Here is a 21,868-nt window from a genome sequence, read left to right as displayed (position 1 = left end):
TTGTGAAAGCAATACTGCTTGCACTTTCGGCCCATCGGTGGTCGTGGCGCCTCCTTGCACAGCTGCGCGTCACGTGACCGTGTGACGTCACGCCAGACCGAGAGACGGGGCCCCAGCTCGCGGCATCGATGGTGGAGGCGAAGCCTTGCGCGCCTCTGCTGCGGCGCTACCGAGAGAGGGCGCTCGCTGGTGTGACGTCACGCTAGAACGATAAATGGGGCTACAGCTCGGCTCCTCGCAGTGGTCGGCGCGCTGCCATGCGCTATGTCGGATGATGTGTACAAGGCGAGGCTGGAACGATCTGCTGCGGCCAAGCGACGGCGCCGCGCTGAAGAAACAGAAGAACACGAAGAACGGCGCGCTAAACAACGTGCGTATGCAGCAGCGTGGCGAGCACGCCGATCAACATCGCTTGATGCGGGTGCATCTACAAGTTCAGGGCCAAGTTTAATGAGTGGTGTTAACGGTAGCGAAACTATGGAGACAACCAGTAGTTCGGAGACAAGTTTCATGGACGCTCTTAATGCCGAAGAGACTATCATGGATGCTTCAAATGGTGTCGATGCTGCATCTATGAATAGTATGGAACGCTACAACTTTAACAGAAGAAAGCAAGTGTACCAAGGATATCAATAGCAGAAACCAAGCAACACAATGTATAGCCATAAGTTTAACAAAGGGCAACCATGTCCACACCATCAGCCGAACCAAGGCGCAGCCAAGGGTATATTGCTTTCGCAATCTTCCAGGCTTAACCAAGCTAAGCCTTCAGCCATTTTTTTTTTTTGCCTAGAGTCTTAGACAAATTTACACCCTTTGAGGCTTATCTTGTCCCACAACGATAATCGTCATATGTCTTGCCTACGTTTCCTTTCTTTAAGGCTGCGAGCCCGGTACTTCCCAGTCACGAACGGCATGAGCGTTATCAGTGTGACGCAGCAACAAGGCAGATGACAATTGTTGTGGGACAAATATACACCCCAAAGGGTGCAACCGTTTTAAGAGTGAATTAGTGTAAGAACAGTTTACACCCTTTGGAGTGCCCCTTCTGCCATACAACGATAATCGTCATCTGCCCTGATTCGTTTCCTTTCTTCAACGCTGTGAGCCCGGTACTTTCCAGTAACGATCGAACGGCACACGCGTTATCATCATGATAGCATTTCCTGTCGGCAATGCTATCATTTATATTTATATTTATATCGCTTTATAGCGGTAAAGGGGTCTACTGGTTTCATAGTGCATTTGTGCGCCGTGTCTGTCCATAGATTTTGCGTAAAAAGAATTTCTGCAAATTCAACATGCGAAGTTGTGTATGATGCTTCGCTAAACACTTAACATTCCGTTATATTTAGCTATGAGAGACATTGCATTTTACACGGAAGAAAAATATTTGTAATTGGCGTCAGCATGTTATCCGTGTTAGAAAGACACTGACCAGCGAAACTGTCATCATGATTCTTATTACTCTGGTGAGTTCTAGTCAAATATGGCCATTTATTAATGCAGCGTAAAAGAAAGAGCTGGGCGCGCATTTCTTATGAAAAAGTTTGCTGCTATTTTCATCCCTCTCTGAAATAGGCCTGAAAAAAAAAAAAAGCGACTTGCTCATGGATGCTAACACTACGGCGCGTCATGTAGAGTATTTACATAGTTGATTCACAAATACCATAGTAGCAATCACCGGAGAGAAAAGTTTCGTGGTTAAGATAGAGAGCCAATCAATTGCAAGCCGACTGTCGGTATGGCGAGGCACGCGTTCTTCGCGAAACTCATCAGTTCACTACAACTTCGAATTGAAACCATAAAACATTTTTTTACAGCGCCAATTGGAATGCCTAAAGTATTCTCGAGGTACTACAGCGCAGCTTAGGGTGCCTAGAAAAGTAGAATTCAAGCACCTTCTGCCTCACCATGTCTCGATGCAGCGTTGTTTAGTTATACAAACGGAGAACTATTCGCTTCGTCATACATAACAGATAACCTAGCTAGCAAACCTTCATAAAGAAAACACCACAAGCCTTACATATTTCACATGATTTTTACGCTCCACCGGGGAATTATGATATCTTCAATATGTCCCATACTACTAATGATTGACGCTTCGACTTCTTTCTGGCTGTAGCCATACGGTCGAAAACGCATATTTCACTAAAAAATTTGGGCCGATCAGTTAACGTTAGTCTAGTAACGTTGGAGCAGCCTGTGTCAGTTCGCCATGTATATTCGCCGTCATGTATATTCCGCAAGCAACAAGCACCAGTAAATTTCTCAAGTGAGTTGGACGTGTAGCACGGAAAAGGAAATATATATTGGTACATTCCTTTTCGTATTCTGCAAATAGTCGTAAGCCTTCATTAGCTTTACTTCAAATTACCGCCACTTAACATAAACACGTGAAGAACCACCTAATTTTGAGAAGCAGGTAAAGAAGCAAGTGGTGTTTGTAGAATCTAAACTGCAGTGTTAATGAAGTCCTCGTGTTACTGCCGAGCGTTTCTGTGAAGAAATGCACAAATTAGATATTCATGAGCAAACCTGTTTTAGCAGATTAAAATCAAGGTAACTGTTGTAAAGGTCATATATAGCCAGCGTTTGTGGCATACTTGTTGCATCGCGGCATGTATGGTATCATAACTGGATTATTATTAAATGCTATGTCTTTGCGGTTGTCGATCCGCTCATGAAAAAACTCGCAATGGGCTGGTCTGCGCTCCTTCGGCTGGCACTGTAGCATTGCCATTGAGAGCTGCATTGTCGTCATAGAAACAATCTGTTTGAATAAATTTTCGCGAATGAAGACGTCGTAAAAATATGTTTGATATTACCGTCATAAGTATACAAGCAGAGAGCACGAAGGTGAACAAACAACACCGCAGAAAGCGCCCGGACTGTAGCAGACGACAGGCGCGAGTCCGTGCCCTGACGTCACGCGAGCGGCGCTCGCAGCGCCCCTGTAGAACCTCGGGGCCATAGAGTTTAGTGAGAAACTCTATGCTCGGGGCTAATCATTGGGCTAACGCATAGAGTTTCCTACACATAGAGTTTCTTGTTCCTACAAAATGTAGGAAACTCTATGGGCTAATGAACCCACATACGCTGCCTGAAGGCATCAATGTTGCCGGATTCGAGACCCTCGTTATGTAATAAACCAGAAGGAAAGGGGCTAACCGAGAGGCCCGACTTTTATTAGTCATATCATGAGAAGCCAACAAACACTGACACCAAGAACAACATAGAGGAAATTACTTATTAAATAATGAAATGATAAATTAATGGACATTAAAGTAGATGACAAAACAACTTGCCGCAAGTGGGAACCGAACCCACAACCTTCGCATTTCGCTGGTATAACCTAATTTAATTTCCATTACTTTATCGTTTTTTAATTTTATTTATTAAGCTCAAGTAATTTCCCCTACTCGTATTTCCCCTATGTTGTCCTTGGATGGTCCTTGGTGTCAGTGTTTGTTGGCTTCTCATAATATGACCGTAGAGAACGAAATTCAACTTTCTTTATGCTCTGACGTGGTGTTACCCGTGTAAACGCACCATATGTGAACGCACCGCACGTTGCTTCGCGCGAGGTCACCTCGAAATACGTGCTACCGCTAGGTTTTGTGACTTCGCCTTCTGCCGTCGCTTTGCGAAGCGGGATTTCAAAACGTCGCACCATGTCATCTCGAGTCGCAGTGGTAAGATTACCTTTTCTCAGAAACAACCAGTTGCTGTATGGGCCGTTCTTACATACAGTTGGGATGAAAATACACGAGAAAAGCTTCGCGAGCGCCGGTCAATGTTTTAGCTCTAGCTCGTGTACCGCAGTCCCGCTTAACCAGCTTAATCAGCCCGGCCAATCAGATGCAGGTCGCAAGAGCATCTATCATAAATTGGGAAGCAGAGGTGTCTGGCTAGTAGAAAAACTCGGACTGCCATTACAGGTGATATACACAGCGTCCACAGATAATGCAACCTTGGCAGACTGTGGAGGGTAGTAGTGTAGCATTGCCATACTCATTCATATTACAAAAAAAAAAAGAATATGAAAATTTAGGAAAGCCTTATTGATGTAGCCCACCACCAGGCACTCACATTTATGTTATTTGTCAAGCTTGCTGCCATGTAAACATCCACAAAGAAAAAGGCCCTATATTTTCCTGCGGCCACGGCGGCCGCATTTCGATGGGGGCGAAATGCGAAAACACCCGTGTACTTAGATTTAAGTGCACGTTAAAGAACCCCAGGTGGTCGAAATTTCCAGAGTCCGCCACTACGGCGTGCCTCATAATCAGAAAGTGATTTTGGCACGTAAAACCCCATAATTTCATTTTTCATTTTTTAATATTTTCCTGGCCAACCAACTGTACTGCCGTGAAGAAATAAAACGCGTGTCAGACTTATCATTTTTGACAGTCATTCATGATCATCATGACTTGATAAGCAGCAATCGCGCTGTAAGAACAGTGTGTGGCATCGCAGCCACAATATCTCCATTTTTTTGTTAGTTGACGTTCGTATTTCATAAAGCCCCTCCATCTACGCGCCACCGCCGCTCTCTTAAGTAGCGCCAACCTTTGTGTGCGCCGCCTTTTCCCCTCACACCAAATCCGGTTCCGGCATTTCCGCTTGGCTGGCGGTGGCGCGTAGATGCAGGGGCTTTAGTATTTCAGTGTCATTCGTCTATGATTGTGCAACATTTCCAATGTCTCTTATGTTTATATTTGGGAAGGAATACTTCTCAGGTAAAAATGTCTTTCACACAATTGTCTCTGTTATGGATGTGTCGTAAGAGGAATTGGTAACTGCACTTTTGTATATTTGTAGGTTACAGGTGGTAACAAGGGCATTGGGTTCAGCATAGTGAAGTTCCTGTGTCAACGGTTTGATGGAGATGTTTTTCTGACTGGTGAGTGGCTCGCTGCGTACACATGGATTTCAAGTTTAGGCTCTCATTTATCTATAATGAAAAAGAGTTTGTGTGATATGGCCATCTTTCTATTTTTCAGTAAATATCATCATATAACTTTCTTTTAATTTTAACTTTTCGAGTACAAGAAGATATGTTATTCAGTAAAGTAGTAAGTTGGGCTAGTTGGTGAGTGATCATCATACCTTGCTGGTGAAGCAGCGCACTGACACAGACACAGTGAAGACAAACAGGAAAAGACGACACTCACTGCACTCGCAACTATTTTGCAAGTGCAGCGAGTGTCGCAACTATTTGCACTCGCAAATAGTTGCGAGTGCAGCGAGTGTCGTCTTTTCCTGTTTGTCTTCACTGTGTCCGTGTCAGTGCGCTGCTTCACCAGCAAGGTATGATGATCACTCACCAACTAGCCCAACTTACCGCTTTACTGAAATATAGTTGCGAGTGCAGCGAGTGTCGTCTTTTCCTGTTTGTCTTCACTGTGTCCATGTCAGTGCGCTGCTTCACCAGCAAGGTATGAAGATATCTTATTGTCAGAGTTTTTCTCTCCAAATATTGCATCAAACTGTAAAGAGCAAATTTATAGAATTTGGAGATACACTGTTCTGCTTGAAAGGTACTATGAAACTTGAGACAATTCAGCTAGTATATCTGATGAGCTGGAAATAAATACAAGATTAACAGCGATGGTCAAAAGACAGTGTAGTCACTTTTAGCTGCTTGCTAGAACTCCTGTATGCAACTTGCCTCTAAAGATAGCACTGTACATTGATAAACTGCCTGTGTTTTTCTTCTGTCGGATCAGTTATGCATAAAGCATACTGTGACTTGAGACGTGTTTTCGTAATCCAGATTTTTTTGACTAAAGATGCACCATTGCGAAAGTAAGGACAATGGTAGTGTGTATTCTGTTTGTCATTTCCTAAGTGTTCTTTGTTCTTGTGTTTCTTGTTTTTTTTTCTCTTGCTTTCTGTTTTATGTGGTGCCCAGTGAATAAAAAGATTGTTTTGTACACTTAATAACATCATAATGCTTGTCTTGTTTTACAGTTGGAGATTCTTTTGCTGTAGCTTACTTAACATTTCAGGAGCTGTAGGTGTAATAACTCACCTGTAATCTGTTTAAACAAGCAAAAGTTTTCCGAGCTGAAGTTGACAATACTGCATGCTTGCATTTAAGATCCTATGTATTGGCTGTATGCTTGCGTTTAAGATCCTATGTATTGGCTGTATTTGTCTGTTTTTCTGGTATATATGTGCATGTGTACATACATATATGGCACATGCATGCCATTTAAAGTAAAGTGACACATTTCTCAGGTACTTCAATTCAAAAAGGAGTGTCTTTTGTAGTGGTTGCTTATTGCAGTGTATTATCTATAATAGGCATTTCTTTAAGTGTTAGAACCTATAGCTAAAATTAATTGATTAATTTATTAATATGAAGTGGCATACTTCAGAGTTATGAAGTATATACAGCAATTATTTGTTAGCACAAAACCAGAGGGGAGACAGATACTTAATGTGTAATATAAGAGATCTCGATAGCTGTTATAGTGGTTCAATGGCTATGGCGTCCTGCTGCTGAGCATGAGGTCACAAGTTTGATTGCCCAACTGCATTCACATTCTGATGGTTGTGGAATAGGAAAATGCCTGTGTACTTGATTTAGATGCATGTTAAATAAGCCCAGGCATCTTAATTTAACTCGGAGCCCCCACAATCGTTTTTCATGGCTCGAGCGTTGCTTTGGAATGTTAAATCCTCAACTTGATTTCATTTGATTTTGAATTACCTCAGTGGCCCTTAGTGCAGGGTTTTAACAGTTATTGATCACTTATCGAGGAAGAGAAAACCTGTCTTTATTAAAAAGATCTTGTAACGGGAGATGGTGGAATCTGCTTGATTCTAGCATTAGGAGTTAGAGGGCATGCGATAGGGAAATGGGTGTGTGAAAGAGAGGTTTGCACTATAAGTGTAGTCAACCACAAAAGCTTACGGACCACAGGATATCGAGGAAAATGTTCACTTTCCGAGCAGCCTGTAGCAGTAATCAGTAAACAGTAAAACCGAACATCACCGTGTTGTTCACATATAGTGGTGGAGACTGTAAATGTGAATACTAGGCTACATTGTGAGGCTGTGCAGATATTGAGCTTTTTCTCACGCCTCGTGTTGCATAAAATTTTGTGGTTGACTGTACTCCTCCAACTCCTCACTAAATATGATGTTGACAAGACTCAGAAGGATTATCCTGTAATTTTAAGGGTATTTGATTAGATGGATCCATTCCACGTAGCCTGTCAGGCATATTGCTATCGTAGTCGAAGTATTGCCAATACATATTCCTTGCCCGACTTCTGAACTGTGATTTTTTAGCAATGCCTTTTCCGATGCCATTCCTTTTTGCGCTTTGTCAGGGGTCAGAGCGACGCTCCGTCCATGTTATCAATACAGGGGTTTGTGCAAGTTTGGACCACTTAGAAATGCAGCGTGTTGTGTATTGCTATGCTTTGTTTCATACTTCGCAAGTAATGTTGCAGATGCTGTGCAAGTAGCACGGTTATAGAAATCTCACTCTGTGCTTTTGTAGTCCAGTTTTGTATCTGTGACACTTTCTGTGAAGCAGCTGCATCACATATTACAGCTACAACTTGTGGACATATGGCTATGTCCAAAAGTACTATGCATATGTTTGTGCTTCCAATATGTGATGTACCATGTTTTAGTCGCAAGCGCAAGTGGTGCACTTTGGCCACTTGTTGCAGAGGTGCATCGCTCCACTTATTTGATGGTAAATCGGTCTGGATCCGCAACACATTGCATTAATAACGTCATATTTTATGACAAAGAGGTGCGAGGCTTACTGTTATATCGAATTACTAAATGCATACTGTGTTGTGTCTCTTATCTGATGCACTACTTTAAAATGAATATCCTTTTTTGGGAGGCAGACACTTTTTTCCATGTCTAGCCGAATACAAGTGTACTGGCTGATTCGTCTTTGTCGCTGACACAATTCTCTCTGACTGGAGGAATAACCATCGCCGGAGAAACTCTATAGGTGTCGCTGGCCTCGTCATTTTCGCCAATGGGAGTCCCTGCTCAAAGAGAAAAGAAGGAATTCCCATTTGTGTGTGATTTGGTCCTGTAGATTCATAAGAGGCTGTGAGAAGGCGTTGCTCACATGCATGGGCCACTCGAATTGGTGCGCTTGCATTGGATTGTTCGTTGCTTTCTTGTGTCCAGACTAAGCATTCCTTATCGCATCTGTCCTACAACATTGTCGGTGCTCACCAAGCACACGGTAAAGAGGGAGGTTTCTTTTCTTTCTGCAGTAGCGACAAAAACACAAGCAGTGCAGTTCAAGCTTGTGTGTTTTGATAACATCTAAACCACAACCAAAGAAAATGTTCTTGATTAAAACAAAGATAAATCTTTGGTTGACCTGTTAGACATATATGCCCCTACTCGTGTATGAAATAGGATACAGGATTAGTTAACAGTGAATTTTATGTCTCTGTTACATTTCCATTTTACGTGTGCAAGAGAGCCGTATTGCATTTCTTCTGTGCAGCCAGAGACGAGACACGTGGGAAGGCGGCGGTGGCAGAGCTCAACAAGCAGCTGCTGCACCCAAAGTTCCACCAGCTTGATATTGATGACCTTGACAGTATTAAAAGACTTCGCGACTTCCTCAAGAGTACTTACGGTGGCCTGGATGTACTTGTGAACAATGCTGGCATTGCCTTCAAGGCGAGTCCCTCTATATAAATATTGGCTCTCTTTGGCCATACCTGGCCCTTGCGCCATAAAACCCCATCCATCATGTGTGTGTGTGTGTGTGTGTGTGTGTGTGTGTGTGTGTGTGTGTGTGTGTGTGTGTGTGTGTGTGTGTGTGTGTGTGTGTGTGTGTGTGTGTGTGTGTGTGTGTGTGTGTGTGTGTGTGTGTGTGTGTGTGTGTGTGTGTGTGTGTGTGTGTGTGTGTGTGACTAAAATTTATGGTGGCCTTTCAGTAATTCAAACTTCCATAAGCTACCTGCTGCAGTATCCCAATGGCTATGGTGCTGAACCGCTGAACTCGAGATCTAAGGTTCGACCCCGGCCATGGTAGCCAAAATTCAAGGGGGGCAAAATGCAAGAGTGCTTATGTTCTTAAATTTAGGCGCATGTTAAAGAACCCTTGATGGTTCACCACCATTGTGCCTCATAATCAGACTGTAGTTTCGGCACGTGAAACCACAGAATATATATATATACACACACACACAAACACACACACACACACACACGTGCGCGCACGTGCGCACACACACACACACACGCGCACACACACACACACACACACACACACAAACTATTGTAAACTCGGAAGTTTTAACTGCATTTGAATAAATTATGGTCTGAAACAGAATTATGGGATATCATACAAGTGTATAGACCTACATAACAGTGTACAAGCAACAGGCCACCACCAGGTTCTGTGGCGTAGAGGCAGAGAGAAGAGAGAGTTAAAGGCATAAAGTTCAACCGCATTAACTGCATAATAGGTTTATTTGAATCTGCTTTTCGAACATTCTAAGGCAATCTGGAGGTGCTACTCCAGAATTGGTCATCTTGTCACAGCCGTTTGATGGTAATTTCTTAAATGCAGGTCAGCTCTACAGCCCCATTTGCAGAGCAAGCAGAAGTCACTGTGAAGACAAACTTTTTCGGCACACTCAATGTCTGCAGGGAGCTGTTCCCTTTGTTACGCCCACATGCCAGGTCTGTATTGCTCTTTCCATTGCAAAAATTTCTAAACACAATCTATTTTGACTGAACACAGTCTATCTAGCCAGGACACTGAACCTTCCGAGTGCATTTCTTTTATGCCATCATAAAGGCTGGAAGCATAACATTGACACTTCACTTGGAGCTTGAAGCATAACAAAATTATCTGTACCAGCAAAGCAATTTCCCATGATTGCACAAATGAACTACTTGCAGGGATAAATAGTTGCTCTGTGACGGTGATCATAGATATTTTGCTTTTAAACATAAACCCCCCATTGCTCTGCTACTGCTCTTAACACTTTTTGTCCTATTTGTGACCATGAAAAATTTTAAGAGCATGGTTTCACCCAAAATCTTATAATACCTGGATAAAACTGAGAATCCTACTGGGCACTAATATAAATACGCATCATGACTGCAATCATTGCCAGCTGCTTCTAGCTAAAGCTGCTGCATCCTTTGTCATTTTTTTGTTGCTGCAATGTCCTTGGTGCTGTCCTCTTTGTTGTGCATGGGGCTGAAGCCCTGCAGTACCTCTTGACCACTACACGTAGGACTTGAAATTTAAAAACACTGTCTTGGAGAGTCCTTACACTTGGTGCTGCAGAGATGTTGCGTAGCTGCTGCTGTGTATATTCCATGGCATACTTTTGTGCTCGCATACAAAGTATCATTGATCTAATGACTGTTGAGCAGCAATCTACACTGTTACACTGAAATGTCAGTAGCTTCAGGTATTAAGCAGAAAGGAGCTGAGAGAGCACATTGTTCCCGTACACGCTCTGTGCATGCTGCTCATGAAAAATAAACTAAAACACTTGTTTCGGGTAGGTTATCGTATAGAATGTTAGGCATTGGTCATTAGTTTATTCCCTCGGAGTCAAACCAAATATCTAAAAGCAGCAACCGATGGAGTTTGTTACGTTGCAACACCACCAAGGGTGTTAATTGAATGTTTGCCACGTGTCAAACCAGTTCCTATCCAGACGTCAACGCAGTGGCGACAATGAGTAAAGGTGCTCACCCCACCATTACCTGGAAACCAGAGAAAAGGATGAACGGGAGGGAACCACGACAACGAATGGATAGGCGCAGTTAATTAGACGACTCAAATCGCCACCCATCCCTCGGAGTTATCCAGCCGTCAAGACAGCATATAAACCGGCTGTTTCAGGGTTCCACGAAAAGACCTCAGCCGCCCTTTCCCTGGCAGACTGAGCAAAAAAGGGGGTGGGCAACGACACCGTGGCAACGACCAACAAACCAGGCATCGCCGGATGATTTCTTTCTTGTACAAATTCTAAACCAGGTTCTTCAAGGCGGAGTTAGTGCAAATTATGGATAGCGTGGGCGTGGTATCGCAGCGGAGTCAACGATGGTGATTTGCTGCTGGAAAATCTTCAGATTCCCTAGTCGTCTCGTCTAAGGAAGCCGATTTGATAAAAAGCAGATACTTTTTGAGATTGGGGACAGAGGGTCCTGATGTAAACTGAGATGTGTAACTTGCTCCAGCATGGAGTGGGCTTCTGCACTGGAGCCGTGTACCTAAGCCAAATAAACCCTTTTTCCTTCATTTTCTACAACTTGACGTCGTAGTCAATGGGCTTGATGGATTCTACGATCTGAATGCCACCCTAGCCACAACAAGGTGTGGTAGCTGTACGTCAAAATGCCGAAGATCCTCCGCCACTGAAGATGCTGAAGTTGCGTGGCACCTGCATGGATACGGTCCTGGCAAATTTAAAGTGGCAGACATGTCCTGTCTACTTGAACGACTTCGTCTTCTTTTCCATTAACTTTGACACTCACCTCAGGCAGCTAGGAATTGTTCTTGAGGCAATCAAGCCATCCAGGCTCACCCTGAACCCGGAAAAATGACACTTCGCGTATGAAGAGCCCGTGTTCCTTGGCCATGTCATTAGCAAGTTCAGAGTCCGTCCAGACCCACAGAAAACTGCTGCCGTAACAAAATCCCCGAAGCCTGTTGACAAGAAAGCAGTGGGAAGATTCCTTGGCCTCTGTGCCTTCTTTGGGTGCTTTGTTGAGGACTTTTCTTGCATCGCCGAGCCATTGACCCATCTCATGAAATTGGACGTCGAGTTCAAGTGGCAAGTGCTGCAAGCCGTAGCATTTCAAGGGCTTAAACAACGTCTGCAGTCACCACCAGTACTGGCTCACTTCGACGAAAACGCCAATACGGAAATCCATGCCGACGCAAGTAGGCCTCAGTGCCTTGCTAGTTCAAAGAAAAGACAGGCTTGAAAGGGTCATGGCTTAAGCTAGCTGGTCACTATCGATAGCGGAAGCCAATTATTCTATGATGGAAAAAGAATGCCTTGCCATGATTTTGGCTACTGCTAAGTTTCATGCTTATGTGGTCGGCGCTTCAAAGTCGTGTGTGACCATTATGCATTGTGCTGGCTGGCAAATTTAGAGGATCCTTCAGGGCGCCTAGTATGGTGGAGCCTTAGATTGCAAGAATTTGACGTCACTGTGGCCTACAAGTCCCGACGGAAACATTCTGATGCCGATTGACTGTCTTTCAGCCCCATTGACCCGCCATCGCAAGAAGACCAAGACAAGGACGCCTTCCTGAGGACAATAAGCGCTGATGACTTTGCCGAACAGCAGCAAGCAGACCTGTAACTATAAGAAGCTTTTTTAAGTATTTGAAGACAAGACCAATTTTGTCCCGAATGGGTGTTTAGGGCGTGGATCGTCTTCATTTTCGCTACAGAACCACGCCTTCGTAAAGAACTTCTCCCCAGTCCGTGCAAACTACCTTCTCGTTGTGCCCCTAGCACTCAGGCCAGTAGCCCTGCGTGCAGTGCATAATGATCAAACAGCTGGGCAACTCGTGTTTTCTTGTACGCTCATAAGAGTACAGCAGAACCTCGTTGATATGTTTCCATTACGTAAGTTTTCCCAGCCGCAACATTCGCAATTGAGAACACAAAAATGACCCAATAAAGTCATGCTTATTATTTACCTGTCCATATGTTCCCGAAAACACAATTTTTCGGCACCAACGTTCTGCACCTCGACAAACTTTGATCATATGATTCATTTTCCAGCCTCTAAATCCCATATGAACAATAAAGTGCGTGATGCATGCACGCTCGAGAGCAGCATATAGGTGCCTGCCGCAGCAGCATCCCTGCAACTCTCGCCTGCCCATTTCACGGGAAAACGCCGGCGCGCACTCAGTTTCTCATGTCAGTACCAGCAAATCTTCTCCGGTGTCGTCGCATGCCGCATTCACAGCTATCACCACCAAACCTATCGCAATAAGCATCTTCACCTATCTATTTTACAGTGCATGGTGTGTAATGCCATTGGTAGCGTACTTCACACCTTTAGTAGGCAATAATCCAAATGTGTCGCCGTTCGCTGCTGCAGGCGGCGGGATGCGGGCATCACTTTTCGCTTCGGTGGCATCCAAAGTCGCCCACCAGCACGATTTCATTTTGGTTTCTCGTCGCCCTCTTAAAACACCACGCAATAGGGAAACAACAAAATGCATCTCGTGCCACCAGAGCACCACCAGCTCGACGCGCTTCGGTGTCTTGAGCCACAACGGTCTGTGCGACGCTTCGCATTACGAAGATGTCTACAATACTTGAGTCCGTCATATGTCTTTTTAGTTACTTCAGATCATATATTTTCTTGGTTCGTAAATTTTTTCTCGTTATTGTTTGTCCAAATTGTATGAACGGGGTTGTACTGTACAAGAGAAGTACTATTGGCTGTGCCTCACTGACAACATTGCCCATTAGTCAAGACATGCCGAGAGTGCCAGCGACGCAAGAGACTTCCGACAAGGCCAGCAGGATTACTACTAGCCAACCGAGCCTCCTTGACGATCGTTTCAGCAGACTGACTGTTTGTTTTTTTCTGCATGTAAACTGCAGCTGCTGAAAGCAGTTATGAGCATAAATACTACTTCTTTTCAAGTTCAATAAATGTCAGTTGACAGCCTGCACTTCACTTGTCGTATGTTCCTTGTTTCTCACTAACTTCGTGTCACCACGCCTTCCAGAGCATAACAGAATGGTGGTGAATATATCCATTGCTGCCTTATAACTGTTGTCTACCCCCATCAAAAGTGGCGGTTTACATGTGCAAAAGAGAGAGAGAGAGAATAAATAAATATAAAAGAAAGAACACAGAAGATGGAAAATCAGATGTGATGCACATCACACTTGAATCATTTGAAAGCAATATTATCTTAGTTGGGTTTGAAAATGATAGTCACACTGACGGCTTGCTCATGCAAGCTTCTCACCAGCTGCAATCATGAAAAAGGCTTCCCATATCTCTCAACTTGCTTCTGAGCAGAACTTCCGTGCTGTCAGAAGACAATGGACAACCATATTTTGTGCGATGTGCATCTAAGTTGCCCGATGCATTAACTAGGCTTACATATCTATGCTCCCTGAGCCTCTCATTTAAGTGCTGACTTGTTTGTCCAACATAAGCGTGACAGCACTCTTTTTTTTTTCTTTTTGCATGTAAATCGCAGCTGCTGATAGCATTTACAGCTATATATTCGTCTTTCTATCTGAATAAATCTCGGTTGACAGTTTGTGCTTAACTTGTCACATGTTCATTGTTCTTCACTAATGTCGTGTGCCTCTTGTGCCTGCAACAGTGCAACAGAACGATGAAGCTACACCAACTAAGCCCTTTTCAAGCTCTGCTTGTTTTCATAACAGATATAACAAAGTAATTTTGGCTCCCCCTTCAAACTCTGTTAGAGTAAAATTTAACTGTATTCGAACTGTACTGTATAGAGGGTGTTCCAGTGAACACATAAAAATTTTTTTAGAGGTTGCCTGTGGCAGTTAGTTCAATTCCAATTTATGAGCCGGTCTACTCGAAGCGGCGGACACTACTTGCACAAAAAATTGAAATGCAAAATTCACTGATTGACAAGAATTCACTAATGAACTTTTAGATAATTATCTTATGACCCATATTGCAATGTACAAATTCTAGCAGTGGACTTCACAAGGTGGATCCACTTGGAACGAATTCTCAGGACGACACCAGTTTCGCAATATAAATTCCCGAACTTTGCGAAGAAATGCATTGGCGTTACAATTACTTGTGTGCTTCAGTGCATGAAACAGCGTTTTGTTTACAAATTAACTGAAACACCAATGAATTTCTCTGTAAAGTTTGGGAATTTATCGTATTTACTCGCATAATGATCGCACTCGCGAAATGATCGCACACCTGTATTTTGATGTCAAAATTCGATTTTTTCATTCTTGTGTAATGATCGCACCCCGAACTTGCCGCAGCAATATATTGTGTGCCAAGTCTAGCTAATGATGATCGCGCTTACCATCTGTTGAATGCTATGCGAACAACTCTTCAAGACATACCAAGCGGTCTGCACACACCAAACATTCTTAACCAGATGCCTCATTTTGTTCCTTTCATCACTTTCAACACTTCCACGAAAGAAAAAACAACCTACAACCAAGCTTGCCTTGGCTTTATTATTTGTAGGCTTTATAATGGTTGTGGTCAACAACAATAACAACGAAGGCACCTTTTGATTCTTCTTGTCTGCACTCGTGGGCACGCAACAAATCGCGAGCGGCAACAATAGTACCCACATTTACACTGATACGTTAGAAGTGTACCCTATTTATGCCGGCACTTGTAACACAGCTAAGATATTTGCCCACCCTTAGTGGAAATGTGCCGTATTAAAATAGTAGTGAAGACAGATGCCACAGTTTCCGCAGCATACCCGCCATGTGTTTCTATGCCACTGGCAGCTAAGCACTGCCATCTCTGTTTCTGTGCCTTCAAAGTGGACATGGCTATGTTATTGCCGCAGACTGGCTGATATTAACGATATCATTCACTACTGGTACTGAAGAAACTGTTTCAATGCGCTTAATGTACTCACGAAAAGAAAAAAAAAATTGCATTCGGCATGTTCGGCTTGCTCTGCCGGCCGTTATGTTGGTTTGGCGTCCCGCACTGTTACAGCGCCAGCCGCCTGTTTGTTGACCCGTTGTCATCCAGCAGTAAATGCGAAATAAAAAAAAAAAATCTTTTCGCTGGAAATTTAACTTGCGCATTGATTGCACCCCTGAATTGCTGGCAATTTTCTTTTACAGGAAAGTGTGATCATTATGCGAGTAGATAAGGTATATCTTGACACTGGTGTCATCTTGAAGATTCGTTTTAAGTGGATCTGCCTTGTGAACTCCACGGCTATAATTTGTAAATTGCAATATGAGCCATAATGTAATTAGTTAAAACTTAATTAGTGAATTTTTATTCATTCGCCAATTTTGCATCTAAATGTTTTGTGCAAGTATTGTCCGCCGCTTCGAGTAGACCGCCTCATGAACTAGAATTGTGATATCTGCCACAAGCAACTTTTAGAGATTTTTTTACGTGTTCACTGAAACACCCTGTATGTTGAGTGTAAGGTGCAGTTGCTCTGCAGCCAGTTTCTAAACGTGCCGAAGGGCCCTAAGCTCTCTGTTACAGCCTCATCCATACCAAATTTACAAGAGATGGTCAATGTCAAAACACCCAGACATGCTCATTTCAACTTTTACCTGTTTGATGTTAACACTTATGGTAAATATGTCTGCAGGGTGGTGAACTTGAGCAGCGTATGTGGCATGCTTAAGAGGATTCCTGGAGAAGAGGTGAGGAGGAGACTCAACAACCCTGACATTACTCTGGAGGAACTGTGCGGCCTCATGAAGGAGTTTGTGCAGTGAGTTCTTGTTTCACTAGATTATAGCAAGGCGTGCACTTTACACCTCGTAGCTTCATTCATGACATGGCCTTTGCTTGTTGCTTGTTTCACAAGGTGACTTTTTTGTACATAAAGAAGTTGATCAGTGATTAACTCATTTACTGTATTTAACAGGGCTGCGAAAGATGGCAAGAATGATGAGAAGGGTTGGGGGCACTCTGCCTACAATGCATCCAAGGTTGGCATCACTGTGCTGAGCTTCATCCAGCAGCGTGAATTCAATGCAGACCCTCGTGAAGATCTTGTCGTAAATGCTGTGAGTAGAGACGCTAGGCTCTTTGCTTATGATCCCTGACACAAATGGGCTTGTGGGATCGCAGTGAGCAATTCTTGTGCAGCTTGTTAGTGTTTTTACACTCACATGAGTTCATTGTTGCACTAACACTCTTCATATTAGGCAGCCTGTTTTCATTCACAAGGCTTTTCAAAGAGTTCAACTGATCAGTGTATAGCTGGTAAAGTCTGGCTGTCTGGCTTACGTAGCCTGCTCCACTACATAAAATCTTGTGTTTTGTGCTTGTACTATGCCCCTGCGGATGAAATCGATTATACTTTTGCTCCAATTTTGCGTGTTATTGCCGACGGTCGATGCTTCGAAATATTAAAGAACTATTCAAAATATTCATAGTTACAAATAGGACACTATTCGATTAGTTATTGAAAGTTCGAATATTCACATACCTCTACTAAAGACGTTTAATGCGTCTGTGTTTCCTGAAATATAACATTTTAGGATAGCATGACACACTATCTGCTATTTGCTGCAGCCAATAGGGTGCAGGTTGTAAGTAATAACCCACTCACATGCCTGTCCACGCACATGCACACGCATACGCATGGCTTGGTGGGGAAGAGGTAATATTGCTACAGTTGAATGTATTTATAATGAACTCACATCGACCATGAAAGTATATTTATTATATCCTATAGGTATCTGTTACAATCATACATTCGGATATCAGTGAAATAAAATTGCGATCACGTTTATGCAAAAGAAATGCTAGCAGGGTGCCTCCGTAAGGACATCAAAAGGTCCGTTATAGATTTTGATGAACCGTCAGCATCACAAGGCACAGGCACAAAAGTAAATACCATATTTTTCTGTGCATAACCCTTGTCCTCGTACAACCCACATCCCCAGTCACAACACCCGGTAAGGAAAGAAAAAGCATTTATTTCCAGAACAAGGTAGCCACCTGATCTATACACTGGTTGACCTGCCCTTCTTTTCCTCTCGTCTTCCTCTTCTCTTTATCTGCCTTGGTTTATGCACGCCTGGCCTTTGACACTTTGTGGCAGTACAATGTGCAATCGTTTAACACGGGTGAGCAGACTCTGGCACCTGCACAGACGGTCCCATGTGTGTACACATGATGTGGTAGCAGATGCTAGGCTAGGCTAAACTGTTCTATTCTGTGCACATGGCTACAATTACATTAGGCATGGTTAGTTTGTATTAGTCCTCACATGCATTAAGAAATGTTCAGTTATCAAAAGTTCCCCTTCTGCGATGTATTCCTTTTCGCATGATGTTGTACAAGTACAGTAATTCTCTTTCTTACTGCATTGCGCTCTAATACTTAAATCCTATTATTAAAGGTACACCCAGGCTATGTTGACACAGACATGACAAGCCACAAGGGGCCTTTGACGCCTGACCAAGGTAAGTATTTATTGTACACTATTGCTTGTTCTTAAATTATTTATTTCCATATTTCTCACGGGATACTGTCTGGAGTAGTGCGTGAAGGGTGATAATACATTGAAATTGTTAAGTTTTGCGCATATGAAAAAAGAAAAAGAAAACAGACTTTATACAAAGGCTAACGCAAATGTGAAAGCACCTATTATTTGTTAAAGCTTGTTGTCCAAAAAAAGTTATGTAGTAGTTGAAATTTGATATCACACACTATGTATACTTGGTTCTGGCAATCACTACATATTGTTATAAGTGGTTAATGCTGTGTTTCTAACTGCAACGTGATCACTGATGTTAGTAATACTGAAAGGGAGATCAGTCTAGTAACTGATTCCTTGTTTCTTTCCTGATGACAAGCCACAGGTGCTACCACCAGTCAGATGCACATACACTCGCAGACCATCAATTCGGACAGGTTTGATTATTCGGACAGATTCATGGCACCGCCACTGTCCCCATAGGCCTAATGTCTCAAGGATGACAGGCATTTTGAACACCTGACAGCGTGTTGTGCAACAATTTGGACTTCCACTGTGCAACCGTGTGCTATTTTGGCTGCCATGCCGAGCAGGAATAACAATGTTTTGGTTTTATTGTGTCACTGGCATGGTCCTCCGCCATGTTGCCAGCACCTCCTCAAAACTAGCAAAGCCTAGGCGATCTGGTAGTCCCTCACCACACCCCTACCACAGGACAAGCCAAGCAAAGCCACCAAGTTGTAATGACTGCAGTTTCGATTTGTGCATCTTGTTGCACGAGTTTTGTTCGGCATCTCCGGCGTTTGTTTACTTAAGTTAAATAGTGATACAGTCCTGGGCGACTTCTCAAAGCACTTTCAACTGGCGACAACTCCACCCTCAATGTCTATGCCTACGAAGTTGGCGAGGGAAGTGCTGGAAAATGAGTGCAGTTATCTATTTGCGGTTGGCTTTTGTTATGTTGCCAGGGGATGACTACTCAGTGCATGCATTAACTGTGCTTTCGTTTATCTCGAGCGATGGTATGACAATGGTTGAGGTATGGGCCGTGATTTTGTAGTGGTGCCTTCCATTTGATTCTGTGCCACTGTAATCATCCACCGTTCACAGCCTGCTGATCCAGTAAATATATTTATTTGAACTCGGGAAAGGTAGCAGCACCTCTAGGTTCATCTTAGGTGGTGCTTTGTTCCGAAAGGGTGCATTCTTTCAAATGCATGCTCACAGACGTGTGTTTGGAACCATTTGAGTCTTATTTTCACCTGTGCATGCGTGGCTGTGATGCTCAAAAAGTTAGAGACACACTTAAATGCTTTTCTTAATATATATTTGCAGTCAAGAGCTTCCTTACACTTTGCATACACTGTAACAGCTAATATTTTACTTGTATCTCTTGTCGCGCATCATTTTAGGTGCTGATGCTCCAACATATTTGGCTCTTCTACCCCCGAATATCAAATCGCCCAAAGGAGAGTTTGTTTGGAATGACCGCACGGTGACCCCATGGGACGAGTAACAGCAGAAGCCATTAATGTTGGGACCAGTGGCATTGCACTTTCACATTAAGGAACTCGCTAGCCTGTTTTGTATTTGCAGGCCTGACACTGAGCCTCTGAACAAAAATAAAAAGGAAAATCTACCTGCTCCAACTATCACAATATAAATACAGGAGTTGGAGCATGTTATGATGCTACAAGTTGTCCATATTATGAAAATAAAGATTATTTCGCTCTCTAAAGGCTAGTTTTTGTTGCCTTACTCAATCTTTTGGAGCATGGTAGCCTTGTGGAGGCTTGAAGGGTGGAAACGTTAACAATGTCATTTACAACCTTTAAGTATGCTTACCTGAGTCATATTGTTATATAGCCCAAGTTTCTATATCTAGCAAGTTTTCATCTCACTGCTGATATTTTCGCTAGAAAATGAGGGACGGTTACTGCCAAAAATTTTGAAAAGCATTTGTTAGTGAAGATGAACAATACACGAGGGGCTGCAAAGAATGCACTCAACGAAAAAGGCATGCTTGTTTTATTTGCTGTATATATATATATTGCTAAAAAAGCTTGGAGATTACTTTTTCATAATTCATCGGTTACCTTCGTGGGGCAATAATTAGTCCCTATAATCAAGTATATATTTAAAAAAATAATTGCAATAATAATCTGCAACTTTTTTTCCACAACATGTACTAGTCTGTTCCAGAAACCTAGCTTCACATGTGATTATTGTATGAAATTGAGCGGTTATATCTGATCAATATTTCATAGGCATAGTTCAAGTGCTGTCTCATGCTAGTCCTAATTTTGTGATCTCTTCTATAGACATGTGAAAGGGCCTTTTGCAAGCAAGTGGTGAGGTCTGCTGGCAATGATGCACTTTTGACGGCATGCTTCTTCATTTCTCTATGTTCATAAACACACTTGCAAGGAGTCCCTGCATGCGGAAAGCTCTTCCAGATGATTGGCACGGCTGTCGTCTGCCAGGGATCGCATCCTTGAAATGAGCTCTAATTCCATTATTTTCTATCGCAACACTGGTTGCCAGTGTATTTAGGCTAAGGTAAGTGTTTCCATCAGACTGCTGTGCACTTGTTTCAGCAGACCCAGCAGGATCCTGGCATCCCTCCAACAGCGGGCATGTTTAGATGCGTAGAAAGGGACCACCATTCACACAGGTGTGTCAGTGTGGCAGATTCTAGGAAAGGATATCTGGTACTGGGACTAGTCCTTCAATTTGTTTTTTAAATTTCGATAAGTTTTTATTTTGTGTACAGCAAACATCTGCCTTTGCCTCACCTGGTACTGATTCTGTCCGCATTCTGTCTCTACCTCAGTATCTTTCGACTTGTGTGAAGCTCTCATCTTAATATGCCAAGGAAAAGAAATGAATTAAAGCTACAGTCAATTATAGAAAAGCATCTAGTTCACTTTATACAGCCCTCAACAAACCTCACCACGATGCATGACACAGTTGTAAATCAGCGACCAGGCGAAAAAAGTTAAAGGCCGACTGCAATGAAATTTTACTTTGGCTAAATTAGTTATAGATTAGTAGTATATACAGCTGAAGCAACCATGGCAGAACTGCAGGGTCAGTGATTGTCTAAATTGACTAATTACTATAAGTACTATAAGTAGCCTTTAAATAGCCCCTTGGCAGACAACTTACGCGCTTGGTGGTTAGCAGATATGGTGCGACTTTCTGCACATAGCTCCAAAATGTTTCAGCATGACACGGGCAGCTGTGGGCGGCGCCTAATCTCTGAGGTCAGGGCTGTATTCTAGGTCATATGTCACTTCCAAGAAACAGTAAAGGGGGCGTGTTTTTCAGTATCAGTATACTAAGTGTGTACATTTGCAAGCTTTTCTCGATGTATCCATTTGTATTTCGAACAAAGTCTTGCATGGAAGCTGCTCTATATTAACACTGCTTTTTACACAATTCAAAATTTTATTGCAGTCGGTCTTTAAATGATACTGGCAGTTGTTACCTACATGTGTACAGTGACGAAAGTGGCGAACATCTTCCTGAATCACAAAGAACTACAACTCAGCTAAAGTAATTGACAAATTACTAAACTGATGCATATTGTGACTTGTGCAAGTAGTCTCACATTCAAGTTGTCTTTACTGTCCTCTATCACGAGTTTCCTAAAGGATGTGTTTCCATTAAAACAGATTGCACGATTTCGCA

At 42.9% G+C, this 21,868-nt stretch overlaps 1 protein-coding gene across 3 annotated transcripts; it reads left to right on the top strand.

Annotated features, from left to right (window-relative positions):
• The first annotated feature begins 259 nt into the window (after positions 1 to 259).
• On the top strand, positions 260 to 19,913 carry LOC135900299 (carbonyl reductase [NADPH] 1-like). Of its 3 annotated transcripts, none has more exons than XM_065429755.2 (8): positions 260 to 370; positions 4,825 to 4,906; positions 8,504 to 8,682; positions 9,581 to 9,693; positions 16,331 to 16,456; positions 16,613 to 16,754; positions 18,098 to 18,161; positions 19,588 to 19,913. In XM_065429755.2, exons 1-8 carry the CDS (start codon positions 272 to 274, stop codon positions 19,689 to 19,691), a joined length of 909 nt encoding a protein of 302 aa, XP_065285827.2. In that variant the 5' UTR covers positions 260 to 271; the 3' UTR covers positions 19,692 to 19,913. The 3 variants fall into 3 exon arrangements, with proteins under 3 accessions (XP_065285827.2, XP_065285829.1, XP_065285828.1); XM_065429757.2 differs by lacking the exon at positions 260 to 370 and adding an exon at positions 3,426 to 3,695; XM_065429756.2 differs by lacking the exon at positions 260 to 370 and adding an exon at positions 4,668 to 4,742.
• The last annotated feature ends 1,955 nt before the right edge of the window (positions 19,914 to 21,868 follow it).

This window comes from Dermacentor albipictus, chromosome 1 (assembly GCF_038994185.2).
Source record: "Dermacentor albipictus isolate Rhodes 1998 colony chromosome 1, USDA_Dalb.pri_finalv2, whole genome shotgun sequence".
Classification (NCBI taxonomy): Eukaryota; Metazoa; Arthropoda; class Arachnida; order Ixodida; family Ixodidae; genus Dermacentor; species Dermacentor albipictus.
The sequence above is the reverse complement of the archived record's forward strand: the minus strand, read 5'-3'. Positions and strand labels throughout refer to the sequence as shown.

Bases quoted from the DNA above. Each gene is read 5' to 3' on its own strand.
- LOC135900299 (XM_065429755.2), top strand. From the start codon at position 272: ATGATGTGTACAAGGCGAGGCTGGAACGATCTGCTGCGGCCAAGCGAC. The intron at 9,694-16,330 runs GTCTGTATTGCT...ATATGTCTGCAG, and splicing joins TTGTTACGCCCACATGCCAG to GGTGGTGAACTTGAGCAGCG. The intron at 16,457-16,612 runs GTGAGTTCTTGT...TGTATTTAACAG, and splicing joins CTCATGAAGGAGTTTGTGCA to GGCTGCGAAAGATGGCAAGA.